We start from the raw sequence: 13,807 nt of genomic DNA on the forward strand, positions 1-13,807 counted from the left end.
TTAGAAGCATATAATTTCTTCCCGGGTGAGACCACGGGGAGGAGCAATATATTAAAGCCTACATGGCCTGAATATTATGCGTAACGCCAACGACAGGAAACTAAAGCAGCACCAAATCCAATTCAAGAGGTCAGCAAGGAAAATATAAGTGACATACTGCAATACGTTAAAACATGGCCAGTCTGGATGAGACTAACTTGAGCACTAAATTGATTAAATGTAATTGGTGCTGCTGTAGCTAGAATCCCTCTCAAAAGCAAAGTCTTTCAAGAGTGATTCACATCAAATATGATGTCCTGCCGTCCTCACCCATCTGTAAAGAGAAGTACAAAAAAAAAAAAGAATACAAAATTAAGACAGGACACAACCCATACCACAACACACAAACCAACATAAACACACGACACACAAACCAACATAAACACACAACACATAAACACAGAAACTACCCTACCACAAACCATACCCTACAACCACAAACACATAAGCCAAGCACCACAACCACCAAACAGAATGCAAACAAAGAAACACTATCGCCGGCCGCGACCTGCGTCCTGCGTCGGCGGGGAAGTCCAATGGAGGTGGCCGGGAACAGCGTCTGATGCCTGGCTGGAACAAGAAATATCTTGAGCAACGAGCCAACACAAAGCAAGTAACGTTCAGAGAGGGGGGGGGGGCGGCGGCGACGCTGGTGACGGCCGTTGAGGTGGTAGCGGTGTCCTGCGACCTGTCGCTCCTCCGCTGGTCCTGCAGGAGTGCCCGCGGTGGTCCGCCGAGCCCCGCGCCAGCCCCCGGCAAGTGCAGCCTCCGTCCCGCTCTGCCTCTACCGGAGAGGATGGTCGGCAGCCCAACGCTTTCGCCCCGGAGATGGTCAGCGCGGAGGAGCAGCCTGCGAGGGCGGCCCTCGCTCTGTACGCGACAGGGCCTACTCCGAAGGGTACAGGCGGACAGTTGTCACAGGGCGCCCCCAAACCCGCGGCCGAGAGCGCGGCGGGGCGGGGCGCGGAGCAGGGGCGGCCGCGAAGGGGCGTGTAGCACCCCGGCGACGCAGTTGTCCTCGGCGACCGGAGAGTGTCCTGGCCGAAGAGTCCTGTGGTGCGGGCAAGTCCCACGGTGGTGGTGACGGGAAGGGCGCAGCGGCGACGCGTCTGAAACAGAACAAAAAGGGCGTAAGATATGGAACCACACAAGGCAGCGTGCTAACAGAACTGGTACAGCGATCAACGAACACTCACCTTCTCTGAACGACGTCCGCAGCGACGGTAACTGCGAGGTTCACGGGCTGTAGGAGAAACCCCAACCCTTTCCCCATTTATTTAGTTCGAAAAACATCTTTATTCAAATCTTTTTACAGACAGGTAGAATATAAACAAGGTAGGCTAAATGTTGGAGCAGGCCGTCTTTCCTCGACGCGGCGGCGTAGTGGCAGTCTCGTCTGCCAAACAAAAACGGGAGTAAAGAGAAATGCCAGACAAAAAGAAAATGCGAAGGGGGAGGGGGGGAGGGGGTGCTAGTCGTACTCACCTTGTGGGTTTCGGCCGTGCGCTCGCAGTTCTGCTGCAGTATTCAGACTATGCCTGGAACAAGGGAGAGTTTGAGCAACGAGCCGACAGAACAAATCAAGTAACATTCAAGGGAGAGGCGTTATTGGCAAACTCTTATTTCAGCCGGACGTCGTGCCTCGAACGTGCGTCCATTTCAAAAACTTGACCACCAAATGCGATATTTGCCCGTGAACACGCCAGCCACCCCCGCCGACTCCACGTACCAACCGCCGCCCCTGGTGAGCGAGCCGGCTCGCCCACCTGCACTGAAGGTGCGGGGCAGCAGCGGTAGCGCTGGAGGGCGGGTACGAGACTCTCGTCACACTAAGGGCCGGCCCCGAGCACCTGAAGGGAAAGACGAGCGCGCCGTCGGGGCACAGCGGCACACAGCCAGCTCACACGGCAGCAAGCAGGACAACCACGAAGCTGGACATCCGTAGAAATACTCGTTTGCCGACAAAGCCTCTCGTTACCAGAGCCTGGACCGGGCGCCTCGCAGCGGCGAACCTGAGCATGTCAAACAAAGATGATTAATGCAAGCGTCAGATAAGAATGCATACCAGGTCGGATGGTGGAACACCTACCGTGTCCGGCGGTAAAACGCGCCCCAACAACGCAGTCTTGTCCTCTGCGCTCGCGAGTGTCCTGGGGCGCTCCTCCGGCTATGGTGAGGGAAGTCCCACGGTGGTTGCGACGCTGACGGTGGCTGTGGCTGGTGATGGAGACGCGCGACGTGGTGATCCTGGTGGCCCGCGTAGCCACGCCCGGTACGACGGATCTGCGAAAAGAGACGGGAACGCGTTAGATGCGAAGCAAACTTTAGAAATAAACAAAACCTATGGGGAGGACGTTGACATATAGGAATGAATGAAGTTGTTAAACGTGACATTGCTCACCTGTGGCCGCGCACCGTGTCCACCTCGGTGTCCGCTGCCTCCTCTGGACAGTTACCCGGGCCTAGAACAGGCGCCCGGAGGCGGCGAACCTGAACATACAAAAACAAGATTAATACAAGCGTCAAGTAGAAAGAGTTAATTTCCATGTAGGGTGAACGGACAGGCATGTGTACCGTGTTAGCTTGAGCGCCGCGTCCCATGCGCGCTGATCGAAAGCGTCCTGCGTCTGCAGCACTGCTCGGGTGGTGGTTGTGGTTGTGGTTGTGGTGGCGGTGATGGTGATGTCCTGCGCGACCTGGCGCTCCTCCGTTGGTCCTGCAGGGTGCCCGGGGACCGTCGAGCCCCGCGCCAGCCCCCGGCAAGTGCAGCCTCCGTCCCGCTCTGCCTCTACCGGAGAGGATGGTCCGCAGCCCAACGCTTTAGCCCCGGAGATGGTCGGCGCGGAGGGGCAGCCTTCGACGGCAACCCTCGCTCTGTACGCGACAGGGCCTACCCGGAGGGTACAGGCGGAGAGTTCTCACAGGGCGCCCCCAAACCCGCGGCAGAGAGCGCGGCGGGGCGGGGCGCGCGGAGCAGGGGCGGCCGCGAAGGGGCGTGTAGCACCCCGGCGACGCAGTTGTCCTCGGCGCCCGGCAGTGTCCTGGCCGAAGAGTCCTGTGATGCTGCTTGGGCTACGGTGGCAAGTCCCACGGTGGTGGTGACGGTGACCTGTGACCTGATGCCCCTGGTGGCCCGCGTGCGTAGCCACGTCCGGTGCTTCCTGGAGTTGGTGTGCCTGGAACTGAAAGGCTTTGAGCGTCGTGCCGAACAAGATTCCCGTAAGACACAAGTAAAGCGCAAACGGCCCGCTGGCCGGGGCTCGGCGGATCTCGCGTCGCACCGGACACGTCGCCTCGTGGAGTTCTTTTCAAAAACTTGAACCGCAGTGATATTTGCCCGAGGGGGCGCGCCCACCGCCCTGAAGGGCCCACCTCTCCACGCACAGCTCGTCCTAGGCGTGAGGCCTGGGCCCCATGGCCCCACGCCACGCTGAAGGCGCATCAGACTGGCTCTGCAGTGGCAGCAGGCAGGTACGCGAGCGTGTCCGGGGGGCGTCCTGAAGGGACAGACAAGCCACGTAGCGAGCAGGCAACGCCCTACAGCCAGCTCACCACAGAAAGTAAGAACAGCCAACAAGGGTCCACATCCAGAGAAATACTTGTTCCACCGAAGCCCTTCACCTGGACAGACAGCAGGACGACTGGGAGCAGGACGACTGGGAGCAGCAGCGGCAACCCTGCAGAAAAAGAAAGGAAACATTAAAGCATGCGTCAAACAGACACACTGAAGAGCAGCTTCACTCCTAAAGTCAGTAACATGTCTCAGCTAATACATTCTTTTATAGCTCATAGAGCCAGAAAACTGCATCAAGATTAAAGGTTGACAAATGATGTTTGTTGGACAAGTGTTCAACATCACAATATCAATGCATCACCAAAATATAAAGATGACGTCTTAAGGAGCAGTTTCATGTAACTTAGTTTAACAATACCCATGATTGAAGCCTGTGAAGCTGAAGCCACCCCGTCATAATTTGTTTAGGATAAACTCATTGGCTGAACTTATTAGCGTGACGCTGGCTTCAGTTCTCATGCAGCCAGTCAGTTTACGCAAATCAATTGGAGTGTCTTCCAGCTACAATGGCATCACGAAGACTAGAAATCAAGTTCAAGAAACATTCAACCTCAAACAGAATATTGAAAGTGAACTATGCGTAGCAGGAATGGTCACGTGGTACCAAGCATGCCATACTAATGAACTTATTTCCATGAGAAGAGACATGAAATTGGAGAACTAATCAAGAAGTACTTTGAAGGTGGGGTGCGCTGCGTATAGTTACACAACACCAAAACACATGTCTACGGATAAATGGGCCAGAGAGCGCTGCAAGAGATCAAGGCAGCAACTGTAGCCTTGCCACAACAAGTAGAGAAAACTCAAGACAATACACAGCAATAGCTTACCAGGTCTCCTACTGTTCCCCCAGTGCTACTGAACTGCTACCCCGCCCGTGACGCTCAGCAATCCTCAGCAATCCTCCTGGAAAGAGGATAATAAACGATCAAATTAGTTCACCCATTCAGACGAGCGCGACTGTGCGCAGCTCCCTCCCTGCTATCTTGAATGAGAACCGAACGTGATTTTGATTTGCAAGGTAGCCACATTGTACTACAAACCAGCCAAATTAAGTTCAAATCCGAGATGGGGAATGATGCGCAAGCCCTGCTCAAATCAACATGCTCAAACTGTTTAGGAACATCATAACGGACAGACGAATACACCACACCACGTGGAGTGGTGAGGTTAGTCACAGACCGGCTGACCGCGGTGACTGAATGACTTATATGGGCACAAAGTTTTCGTTGGAAGACAAACACATCAGCAGGATATCGAGAAAACTTACTTAGCTCGTCGGAGTGAAGCTGAAGCACTCCTGCCATAGCGACGTTGACAAATGTGGCAAGTTGACACAGTAGCACAAATTGAAGGAGAGAACTGTCATTCATTCATTCATTCATTACATCGTGCCCCCTTCTCCTTGGCCGGTGCCTTTTAACCCTTTCTTCTTCTTTCCAATTTCTTCTTGCTTCTCCCCTACACTACAATATTGCCAACCTCGATCATTATGCTGGGTGTGATTTTGGACAAAAAATAACAAAAACCTGCATCCGTTTAGTTTGAAAGACAATCTCTTTATTATGAAGTCCATCCGAATTTTAGTGGTTATGATTGATAACAGTTGGCAACAAAGTTACTTGGAACAAAGCAGACGGATGTCTTATTGTTCAGTCAGTTCTGTCAGTGGTTTGAACGCATTCGTTCGAACGAAGAGCGCCAAAACACGATACACTCTGAAAAAAATGAAGGAAGTGGATTTCGAATCATGTTTACTTTTACTCCCAGATTTTTCTTTAAAAATTATAAGTTTTGCCCTCTTTTTTTATAATGAAAAGGTTTTACAATCATCCAGACCAATCAAAATCGCTATAATTTAACAGTCTACAGTACAACAGTTTTGTTTCTGGTTGTCTAAACTGTACAGATCGTTCCGATCTCCTTTTTATTTGTTTTTGTTTACGTGTTTACGTTTTACGTCGTCTGATTCGGCATTTTGTTTGAGTTTGACCTTCATTGAACAGTTTAAAAAGCTACAAGTCATAATCCGCCATTCGGTCATTTTTGTTACTATGGCTGAAAAAATTGAAAGAAAGCTATTTCTTACGGGTGCGTCCGGGTTGTTAGGAAGATCCATCCACCGAACTTTCAAGGAAGCCGGCTGGACTGTCTTTGGAGTATCTCTTTCTAGGTAAAAAATTACTTATTATTACTACTACCTGCTATACGCTTGACAATTTCCTCTTGTCCTTAAGGCACAAAAAGGGAGAAAAACACCTGATTCAGTCCACAATTTCGCCCTGGTACAACTCTGGCCTCATTTCCTGTCCCTTTTGTAAATATTTTAATAAATTTTCACTGCTTTCCTTTCAGGACGGGCCCAGAATTACAAAAACTTGATCTCACTGACTTTGGGGCTGTAAGCGCAGCTATCATCAAATTCAAACCAACTCTCATCATTCACTCTGCCGCTCAGCGGTTTCCAGACAAAGTGAGTGCTGACCCAGAAGGTGCACGCCGAATCAATGTAGATGCTACATTCCATCTTGCAGAAACAGCAGGTATGTAGAACCAAGTGCAAAAGGTAATTTTACAATGAAAATTTTCGAGTTTACAAATTTACCAAATCATCACATTTTTCAGATAAGTATGACATTCCTCTCCTCTACATTAGCACAGATTATGTGTTTGATGGACGCAATCCTCCCTACAAGGTAGAGGACAAACCAAATCCTTTGAATGACTATGGAAAATTGAAACTAGAAGGAGAAGAAATAGTAAAAGCTGCTAATAAAGGTATTTAGGTGGTTAGTATAATTTGAATACACAAGGAACTTCACCAGTAAGCTAAACCAATTTCTTTTTGCAGAGAATATAATCCTAAGAGTACCTGTATTATATGGACCAGTAGAAAAACTTTCTGAAAGTGCTGTTACTTGTCTGCTTGAACCACTTCTAAATGTTGCAAAGCCAACTAAAGTGTCCGATTATGAAAAACGCTGCCCTTCCCATGTTGATGACATTGCGGAAATCTGTTTGAATATGGCAGTATTCAGATTTGATCACAATGTAAGTATTTGTTTGTGACCAACAACTCTGTAATTTTAAAATTTCCAGTTTGTTAAAATTAGCTTGTATCCTTTTGTTCACTTCTAGGATTTGGATATAAGTGGAGTGTTTCAATGGTGTGGTTCAGAAACACTTACTAAATTCCAAATGGTCCAGATTATGGGTGAAGTATTTAGTTTGCCTCATGCTCATTTATCAAAGACTCCTGACTCAAGTAATGGAAATACACAATCTGTAAATCGCCCATATGACACACAAATGGATCGATCACGCCTAGAATCAAAAGGCATAGGTAAGCATACAGTCTTTGCCTCAGGTATACGTAGTGCTCTTGCAGCATGGGTTTCATGAAGTTATTTTCTACTAACTTGTGGCCTTATAAGCATTTTAAAGAATCACTATTATTTTTTAAAAATTATCTAGAATTTAAGTGTTTCTTTTCTGTTTCTGAAATTTTATTGTACTTTTAAGGTTGTTATAGGGTTACTAGACTATCTAATTTGGCATCCAAGTCTTTCTTTGACCATGTACATATGAATTAATGCTTGGTCCTGGAGTGAATTCTCCTGAATGTAATATACCTACTTTTAATTAAGATGTTTAAGTATAGCAACGGGTCAAATTTAAATAAAGAGAGGGAAAAAATAATCCAAAATACTGGTTATTCTACTGATTTCTCTTGTCAGCGATATGTCTTAGTCATAAATTAATCATAAATTAATTATACATGTATGCTCCTACACAATCAAACATACAAGATTCATTACATTAATCACAAATAATATCTATCTCTAATATCACACAGAAATATATATAAATTCAAAGGCAAACATAATTGGTTAACATATTTTGACTATAAATTGTTTGTATTTGAACTTAATTCTTTCGTTTACTCCATCCATTCATGCACTTTTTTATTAGACAATGTGTCAGTATGAATGAGAATAGTGCCCTTTTTAGGAGCTTTCATAGCAATAAGGATCTTTTGCACTGGAGATGAAGTATCATCTTCATAATTGAGTGTGTTGAAGATTCCTCTTTTTTGAATGATCTCATTTCTTCTTGCTGGATTCTGGTATATTTGGCCAAGGTAGTCATGTTCAGGAAGAGGTGGAGGGGGAAGTAGTGATCTTGAAGCCGAAGAATATGCTAAAGCGGAGAAGAAAACCAGCAAATTAATCATCTGATGTGGCTCTAAAGTTATAGAGTTCTGGCAGTACGTACACACACCATGCTCATTAAACGGTTCAGGTGATGCTGAGAGTGTTCTTGATGAGGTAGAAGATGCAGATTCCGTCCCAGAGTCGGAGGTTGGAGAAGGTTTACCATCAAGAGACCATATAACCTTCAGAAGAAAAAATAATTAAAATTTGAGTATTTAACTAATTTGGGATAGATTAAGTAATTATCATTCCGTGCCTGTGCTGATTGAAAGAGCACTATCATACCTTATGCGGCACTTTGTGCATTGGCATTTGCAAATAAGTTCCTCCCTCTTCTGTAGTTTTCTTCTTTAAGACTTGAGCAAAAGAGGCCTCCTGTTGCAAAAAAGGTTAAAAGATAAATAATTCAATAATTACGTGTATACTGTTAGTATGGTCTGTGGTGACTTAAACAAATTTAATAGTGTACCTTTTTATGCATTTTGAGCATTGAGTTATCCAAATTTGTTTGTTCCTCTATCAAAGTTTTTCTCTTCAAGACCGGAGCAGCAGAGTCCTTCTGTTGCTGAACCTTAACTATCCGTGCGTTACTTGGATTAGCTACCAAGCGGGCTTTTGGGAATTTTTTACCACTCGACGAAGCAGCTCTGCAAAAACACAAAGATGAAATTCATGGTGAAATGAATTTTGTGTGGATCAAATGTTTTTGAAGCTAAAAATTGACTCACTGGGGCAAATGGTGGGTACGACTATGCAATACAAGAGATTCTTTCAAGGCATAAGACATGCTGCACTGTGAACATTTGTGATAGTAGCAGTCTTCATTAGCACTCTGGCCCACAGTGTTCTCCCTTGGCGGATTTGCTGGTCGCTGAGATTTGTAAAAGAAGAAGAAAAACATATGAGACAAAGATTTTTAACTACACTGATAATCAATGTGACAGAACACTTAGATTAGACGCCTACTGTATGGGAAATGTTTAACAGAGGAGTTGGTAACTTACAAGTGCACAACTACCGAGCTGACACTTACAAGTGTATTGCTATGCAGTTGAGTACTTAGCTTATCAGTGTAGTACAGGTACATCAAAATTGGTGGATAACTTACAACATTACACTGGTGAGAGGATAGATCGCCAAGTGAATGAAAGGACCTATTGCAACCAGAGCACTCGTGTTCCTCTGCCTCAAACTTCACCACCTCCAACTGAGGTACGGCTTGTGAACTACTAGGAAGGTCAACCACCTCTTGTTTGAATTCATCCAAAGGAGGGTCAACTGGATCACTTTCTTGAGGTTCATGTTTGATTTCCCCTAGCGCTGGCAACTGAGTAATTTCATCACTTGGATCAGAATCAACTGGTTCCTCTTTAATTTTTTCTGGTGTGAGAGTTGAGGAGTCACCCGTTACACAGGAAGGGGTAGATTCAACACTGGCTGCAGGAGGGCTTGCATCAGGGGTAGACTTATTCTGAGGACAGTCAAAGTACAAACACCATGATCAGATACTTAATGTGTAAGTATAGCAAGCCAATAAATAGAGGTTTCTGAAAATTTTACAGGTTCTTACATGTGTTGTAAGTTTTGGCAATTTTCGAGAGCTGACATCAGAACTTGACTTAGTGCCCTTTCCTACAGCAATAACTCCATCCAAATAGTCCCTAGCAGCAACTTCCAAAGGTGCAGTTGAGTTAGGGAGCGGCAAGAATCCTGATTGGATAAAACTCTTCCTTGTTTCTGCTTCAGGTAGAGCTCCCCTCCATGCTGGTTCAAACACTTTACCAAAATCTTTCCTGCAGTAACACAGATTTAGATTAAGAAATAAAAATGTATTTACTATATCAAAATTGAAATTTGAGATTGAGAAGACTAATACTTACACATTTAATGAGCTTAAATTGTGAGTTTCCAGATATTTAACAACTTCTTTGTCAAACTCTCTCATCAATGGAATCAGTAGAGATTCTCGGATGAGCTGATGGGAATGGACAAATCGTTTCCGACTAGGAACGAAGAGTATGTGTACATCATTTTCTCTGGCCATCATGATGATACGAAATGATAATTGAGATACACAGCCCTCCACAAGGAGGAGAATCGGTCTTGCAGGAGGAACAGCTAGGAGGAATTGTGCAAACCACTCATGGAAATAATCATTCTCTAGAAAGTCTCTAGAAGGATATGTGGTTTTCAAAGCCTTGAGTTTGTGAAGGCTTTTGACATCTGCAATTTGATTCCGAAAAACAATGGTTGGTTGTAAAAGCACTGAGCCATTTGCATTGGTACAAAGAACAGTGCATATAGTGTCTTCAACAGAAACATCAGGACTTGTAGCCCCAATAGGTGTTTTTGGAACTCTTTGAGCAATTCCATCTTTCTTCACATCACAAATTCTTGCTTCAAATGCATAAAATATTTTGTTTTCTGATAGCCCCCGGTTGGAAAGCTCACTGACAGCATTTAGATAGCTTGCATTAACGTTATGAACAAAGCGAAATCTACCAGGTCGCGGAATTTGGCGGACTTTTATTAGTACTTTTTGTGCCCATCTTTTGGGTGGAAGGTTGTCAAAGAAATTTGAAACTTGAAGATATTCACAGATTTGAAGAGATAAACGCTGAATGTCAGAGTAGGAAAAATGATCACCCAGTCTGTTTCGCTCGAGTGCTATATACTTCAGCTCTGCTTCTAAGAGCTCAATAAGTTGATCTCGTTCATATGAAGAGGCCATGTGCCAATTACTTGGCAAATTATTAGGAATTGAAGTATGAAATGAGCGTCTGACCTGGTGAGACTGCTCTAAACTATTTAAAAGTGGAACTGGTCCTCTTTTCTTTTGATTTTTTATACTGAAAATAACAGTTATACATTAGCTAAAAAAACAAACCAAAAGAAGAATTTTTCAAAGATGACAGGAGTGTACTCACTGTTCACCAGTCAGAGCATCTGTTGTCAGACCCAAAGCGGAACTTATCTCATTATTCATAATAGTTAAATGCTGTAAAACAAAACAATGCAAAAATAGATAAGTTATGATAGAACCAACAGGAAATATTAGAAGCAATTACACATACTGAAATCTTCTATATGGGCGCCACAATGCTAAACCATTTCCATGCTTTTGTGGACCTGCCCCCCTATGACTTAAATATGTATGTAGCATACACCTGACCTCTGCAATAACTTACCAGACTATGACTTGTTTCAATATGCTGTCTAAGGTGATGTTCATTTACAAATATAGAAGTACATCCAGGACATTTTATGGAAGAATTTTTGTTATTGATGTAATGCAGAAGAATTAGATGGAGGTCTAAATACCACTGCTGGGAGAAAGATGCTGGGCATTCCTTACATTTCAGTAGCTTGATGGGCCCTCTTCTTTTCTGTGGTAACTCTACTGCTGTTGAGTTGCTTTTAGGACTAGGAAGACCACCATTGGAAATCACACTGAAAAACAGATGTAGCAGGAAAATGCATGAAGAGACAAAAAATCAGGGAATGAGGAGAAGAACTGAAATACACTGATACCTGCTGACAGAATCCTCGTCGGTAGTAGAAAGGGTTTTGGAATTGTAATTAGAATTCCTGCCAGATGTTATTGAACTGATACGAATATTCTGAGGCAAGTTTTCATTTTCCCTGGATAAGGATGAGTTCAAAAGGCCAGGTCTGTTTGATTCATTTTCAACACTCGTATCATCTGAATCGACATCAATCTGTTCAAAATCCTCAACATCATCTACATCTTCTTCATCTTCGTCTTCTTCATCACTATCTTTGTCATGGATTCTCATATGTACAGCTAGAAGGACGCTGGTATGGAAGCATTCCATGCACAAAGTACATTTAAAAGGCCTTGCATCAAGACCTTTTGAGTCTTGACCCCTTGTTACAATTCTCCTTACAGAATGGGGAGGAGACTGTTTAGAAGAATTATTTTTTTTAGCAAATATATTGTCATCTATGAGGGTAGCACTTTGTAGTACAGTAGATTTTGCTTCTAGTCCCATTTTTCCTTTTCTCTTTGGAGAAGGTGAGGATGGAGACTGTCTATTTGGGTTATTATTCAAGACAGTTTCTTCATCATCTAAGAGGTGAGGACTTTGTAATACGAGAGATTTTGCTTTTAGTTCCCTTCTAGTTCTCTTCAGAGGAAATAGAGAGGGAGACTGTCTAATTATTTTACTTCTTGTGCTAGTTTCAGTGTCATCTATGAGGTGAGTACTTGGAAGTACAGGAGATTTTGCTTCTTGTCCTCTTCCTCTACTTCTCTTGAGAGAAGGGGGAGAGGGAGAATGTCTAATTATTTTATTTCTTGTGATGGTATTAGTTTTTATGATAGTTCCGTTGTTTGCTAGGCGTTGACCGCTCTGTAAATTAAAGAAAATATGTTACAACAAAAAAAAACATCAGATTAGAATATTTGAAAAAAACAACAACAACAAACATTGCTTACCAGTTCCAGTCTATGAAGTCTGACAAAAGGTATTAGGTTGCATATTTTTTCATCGTTGGCTGTATCTAAGTCAATCCTGCAACATAAAATTTTATTGAACAGTCTGTTTGACATTTGATTTATTATAAGATATTACCTAATGTTCTAAATTTTGTTTGCTTCACAAACATGTTTGTTGAAAAAAAAAGGTAAACAAGTAGTTGATATGGAGAATATACAGACAAGGAAATTAAGAGAAATGAGTTACATACCGCAATGAAATTGTGCCTGGAGGACTCATTGTGCATTAAAATGTCGACATTAAGACACAAAGACAGCTTAATTCGCAGACAAAAACATACTCCCGCGAAATATACCATTAACCTCCAAACGAAACGAAAATATGGGGGTCGTTTCTCGCGAGAAAGTTGAGAAACGACAAAGACGATAAAAAATCAGGAATCAACGAATTAAAAGTGAATTATTTCAACGCGAACTACAGGTAGAAATACGGGTATCACTTCTTTTAACACCGAAAAAGACAGCAACAAGCAACTTTCAATCGATTCCTGTTGTTCCTGCGCACTGCACTCTCTTCATCAACACAAAACACAAGCGGATCGGGAATTTCTCATACTTACTTGTGTTACTCTCCCCCGAGCTTCGACCCCCCAAATCGACTCCACAGGTTGTAAGGCGCAGGGGGGGATTTTCGTTTTCTTTCACTGTGTTTTTTGGACTGCGAATTTCGTGTGCTTTCTTCTCGTGATCAGCCAGTTTGGTGCGCGATGCCAGAGTGCGAGAGGCGAGGCAATCACACTGGTACACACAAACAGTTGGCGCGGCGCCTTTGCCCGTTGGTTCTTGTCATCAAAGAGTGAAAGGTTGGGAGGGAGGTTTTGGCTTTTGGAATTCCCCCGGTGTACTGAGAACAATGATATTTCGACTAGTGCGTGCAGAAATAACCGCGTCACACTCTTGAGAGCGCGCAGACTCGAGTGGCGGGTCACACCGTGGATACACTGATTGGCGGCACGCACCGGCTTTGTTATCACTCTTGCATCACCGCGGTGGCACTGTGATTAGTGGGCGGCACTAGGTGACGGGACGCCCACCAGGATGGACGAGAAGAAGCCCACCGGCCGCAAGAAGCTGTGTAAGATTGCCGGGCCTTACAATACCGTCATTCTGGCTCTTTCATTTTTGTCGTGACACCCCCCTGACGAGCTGAGGGACAGAAGGGTGCGGGCGGGAACCCGAGGCGGACCCCCCAGCCCCGCCCGATCAGGTTGTTACACCCTAGAAGAGACTTATGCTGCCAATCGTCGACATCTAGATGAACTTGTGAGAGTTGTTGAGCGACCTAACGGGCCCATGTGTGGTTCAGGGAAGTCCACCATCAGATGCGACTCATCATATTCGACCAATTTTGTCGTATTTGCGTCAGTCTGTTTGACAAAGTTATATGATGCGTCGTGTTTTGAAACAACAATGCGGCCGTCTTCAACACGACGTCGAGTCGATGGTCGTGTTTCAGACAGT

At 44.7% G+C, this 13,807-nt stretch overlaps 6 protein-coding genes across 8 annotated transcripts in view; 3 read left to right on the forward strand and 3 right to left on the reverse strand.

Moving 5' to 3' along the window:
- The window catches only part of LOC113215730 (uncharacterized), a 112,784-nt gene that overhangs the window by 84,009 nt on the left and 14,968 nt on the right, over window positions 1–13,807 (forward strand). The window lies entirely within an intron of this gene.
- LOC113215731 (uncharacterized) overlaps window positions 1–13,807 on the reverse strand; it is a 32,418-nt gene that overhangs the window by 8,678 nt on the left and 9,933 nt on the right. The window lies entirely within an intron of this gene.
- Window positions 1,321–5,377, reverse strand: LOC113203562 (uncharacterized). 2 transcript variants are annotated; one of them, XM_052263818.1, is made up of 9 exons: window positions 4,884–5,377; window positions 4,444–4,519; window positions 3,592–3,716; window positions 2,614–3,221; window positions 2,441–2,529; window positions 2,129–2,322; window positions 2,018–2,051; window positions 1,525–1,577; window positions 1,321–1,435 (listed from the first exon to the last, which is right to left on the reverse strand). In XM_052263818.1, the coding sequence occupies exons 4-9, from the start codon at window positions 2,638–2,640 to the stop codon at window positions 1,380–1,382; spliced, it is 453 nt and encodes a 150-aa protein (XP_052119778.1). In that variant the 5' UTR covers window positions 2,641–3,221; window positions 3,592–3,716; window positions 4,444–4,519; window positions 4,884–5,377; the 3' UTR covers window positions 1,321–1,379. The 2 variants fall into 2 exon arrangements, with proteins under 2 accessions (XP_052119778.1, XP_026274108.1); XM_026418323.2 differs by having other exon boundaries at window positions 2,614–3,716.
- On the forward strand, window positions 5,522–7,319 carry LOC113203450 (methionine adenosyltransferase 2 subunit beta). Its single transcript, XM_026418157.2, has 5 exons — window positions 5,522–5,786; window positions 5,969–6,156; window positions 6,239–6,391; window positions 6,465–6,664; window positions 6,752–7,319. The coding sequence occupies exons 1-5, from the start codon at window positions 5,668–5,670 to the stop codon at window positions 7,013–7,015; spliced, it is 924 nt and encodes a 307-aa protein (XP_026273942.1). The 5' UTR covers window positions 5,522–5,667; the 3' UTR covers window positions 7,016–7,319.
- On the reverse strand, window positions 7,308–12,861 carry LOC113203447 (uncharacterized). 2 transcript variants are annotated; one of them, XM_026418153.2, is made up of 13 exons: window positions 12,538–12,861; window positions 12,287–12,362; window positions 11,359–12,200; window positions 11,016–11,277; window positions 10,755–10,825; window positions 9,708–10,676; window positions 9,398–9,620; window positions 8,936–9,298; window positions 8,556–8,698; window positions 8,297–8,474; window positions 8,113–8,202; window positions 7,889–8,009; window positions 7,308–7,813 (listed from the first exon to the last, which is right to left on the reverse strand). In XM_026418153.2, the coding sequence occupies exons 1-13, from the start codon at window positions 12,564–12,566 to the stop codon at window positions 7,554–7,556; spliced, it is 3,627 nt and encodes a 1,208-aa protein (XP_026273938.1). In that variant the 5' UTR covers window positions 12,567–12,861; the 3' UTR covers window positions 7,308–7,553. The 2 variants fall into 2 exon arrangements, with proteins under 2 accessions (XP_026273938.1, XP_026273939.1); XM_026418154.2 differs by having other exon boundaries at window positions 7,895–8,009; window positions 12,538–12,859.
- The window catches only part of LOC113203448 (phenoloxidase 2-like), a gene marked incomplete in the record, with an annotated part of 8,870 nt that continues 8,213 nt past the window's right edge, over window positions 13,151–13,807 (forward strand). The window contains 1 exon segment of the mRNA XM_052263809.1: window positions 13,151–13,421. Coding sequence (XP_052119769.1) covers window positions 13,385–13,421 — 37 coding nt within the window.

Source organism: Frankliniella occidentalis, unplaced genomic scaffold (assembly GCF_000697945.3).
Source record: "Frankliniella occidentalis isolate FOCC.00 unplaced genomic scaffold, Focc_3.1 Scaffold14, whole genome shotgun sequence".
NCBI classification, from domain to species: Eukaryota; Metazoa; Arthropoda; class Insecta; order Thysanoptera; family Thripidae; genus Frankliniella; species Frankliniella occidentalis.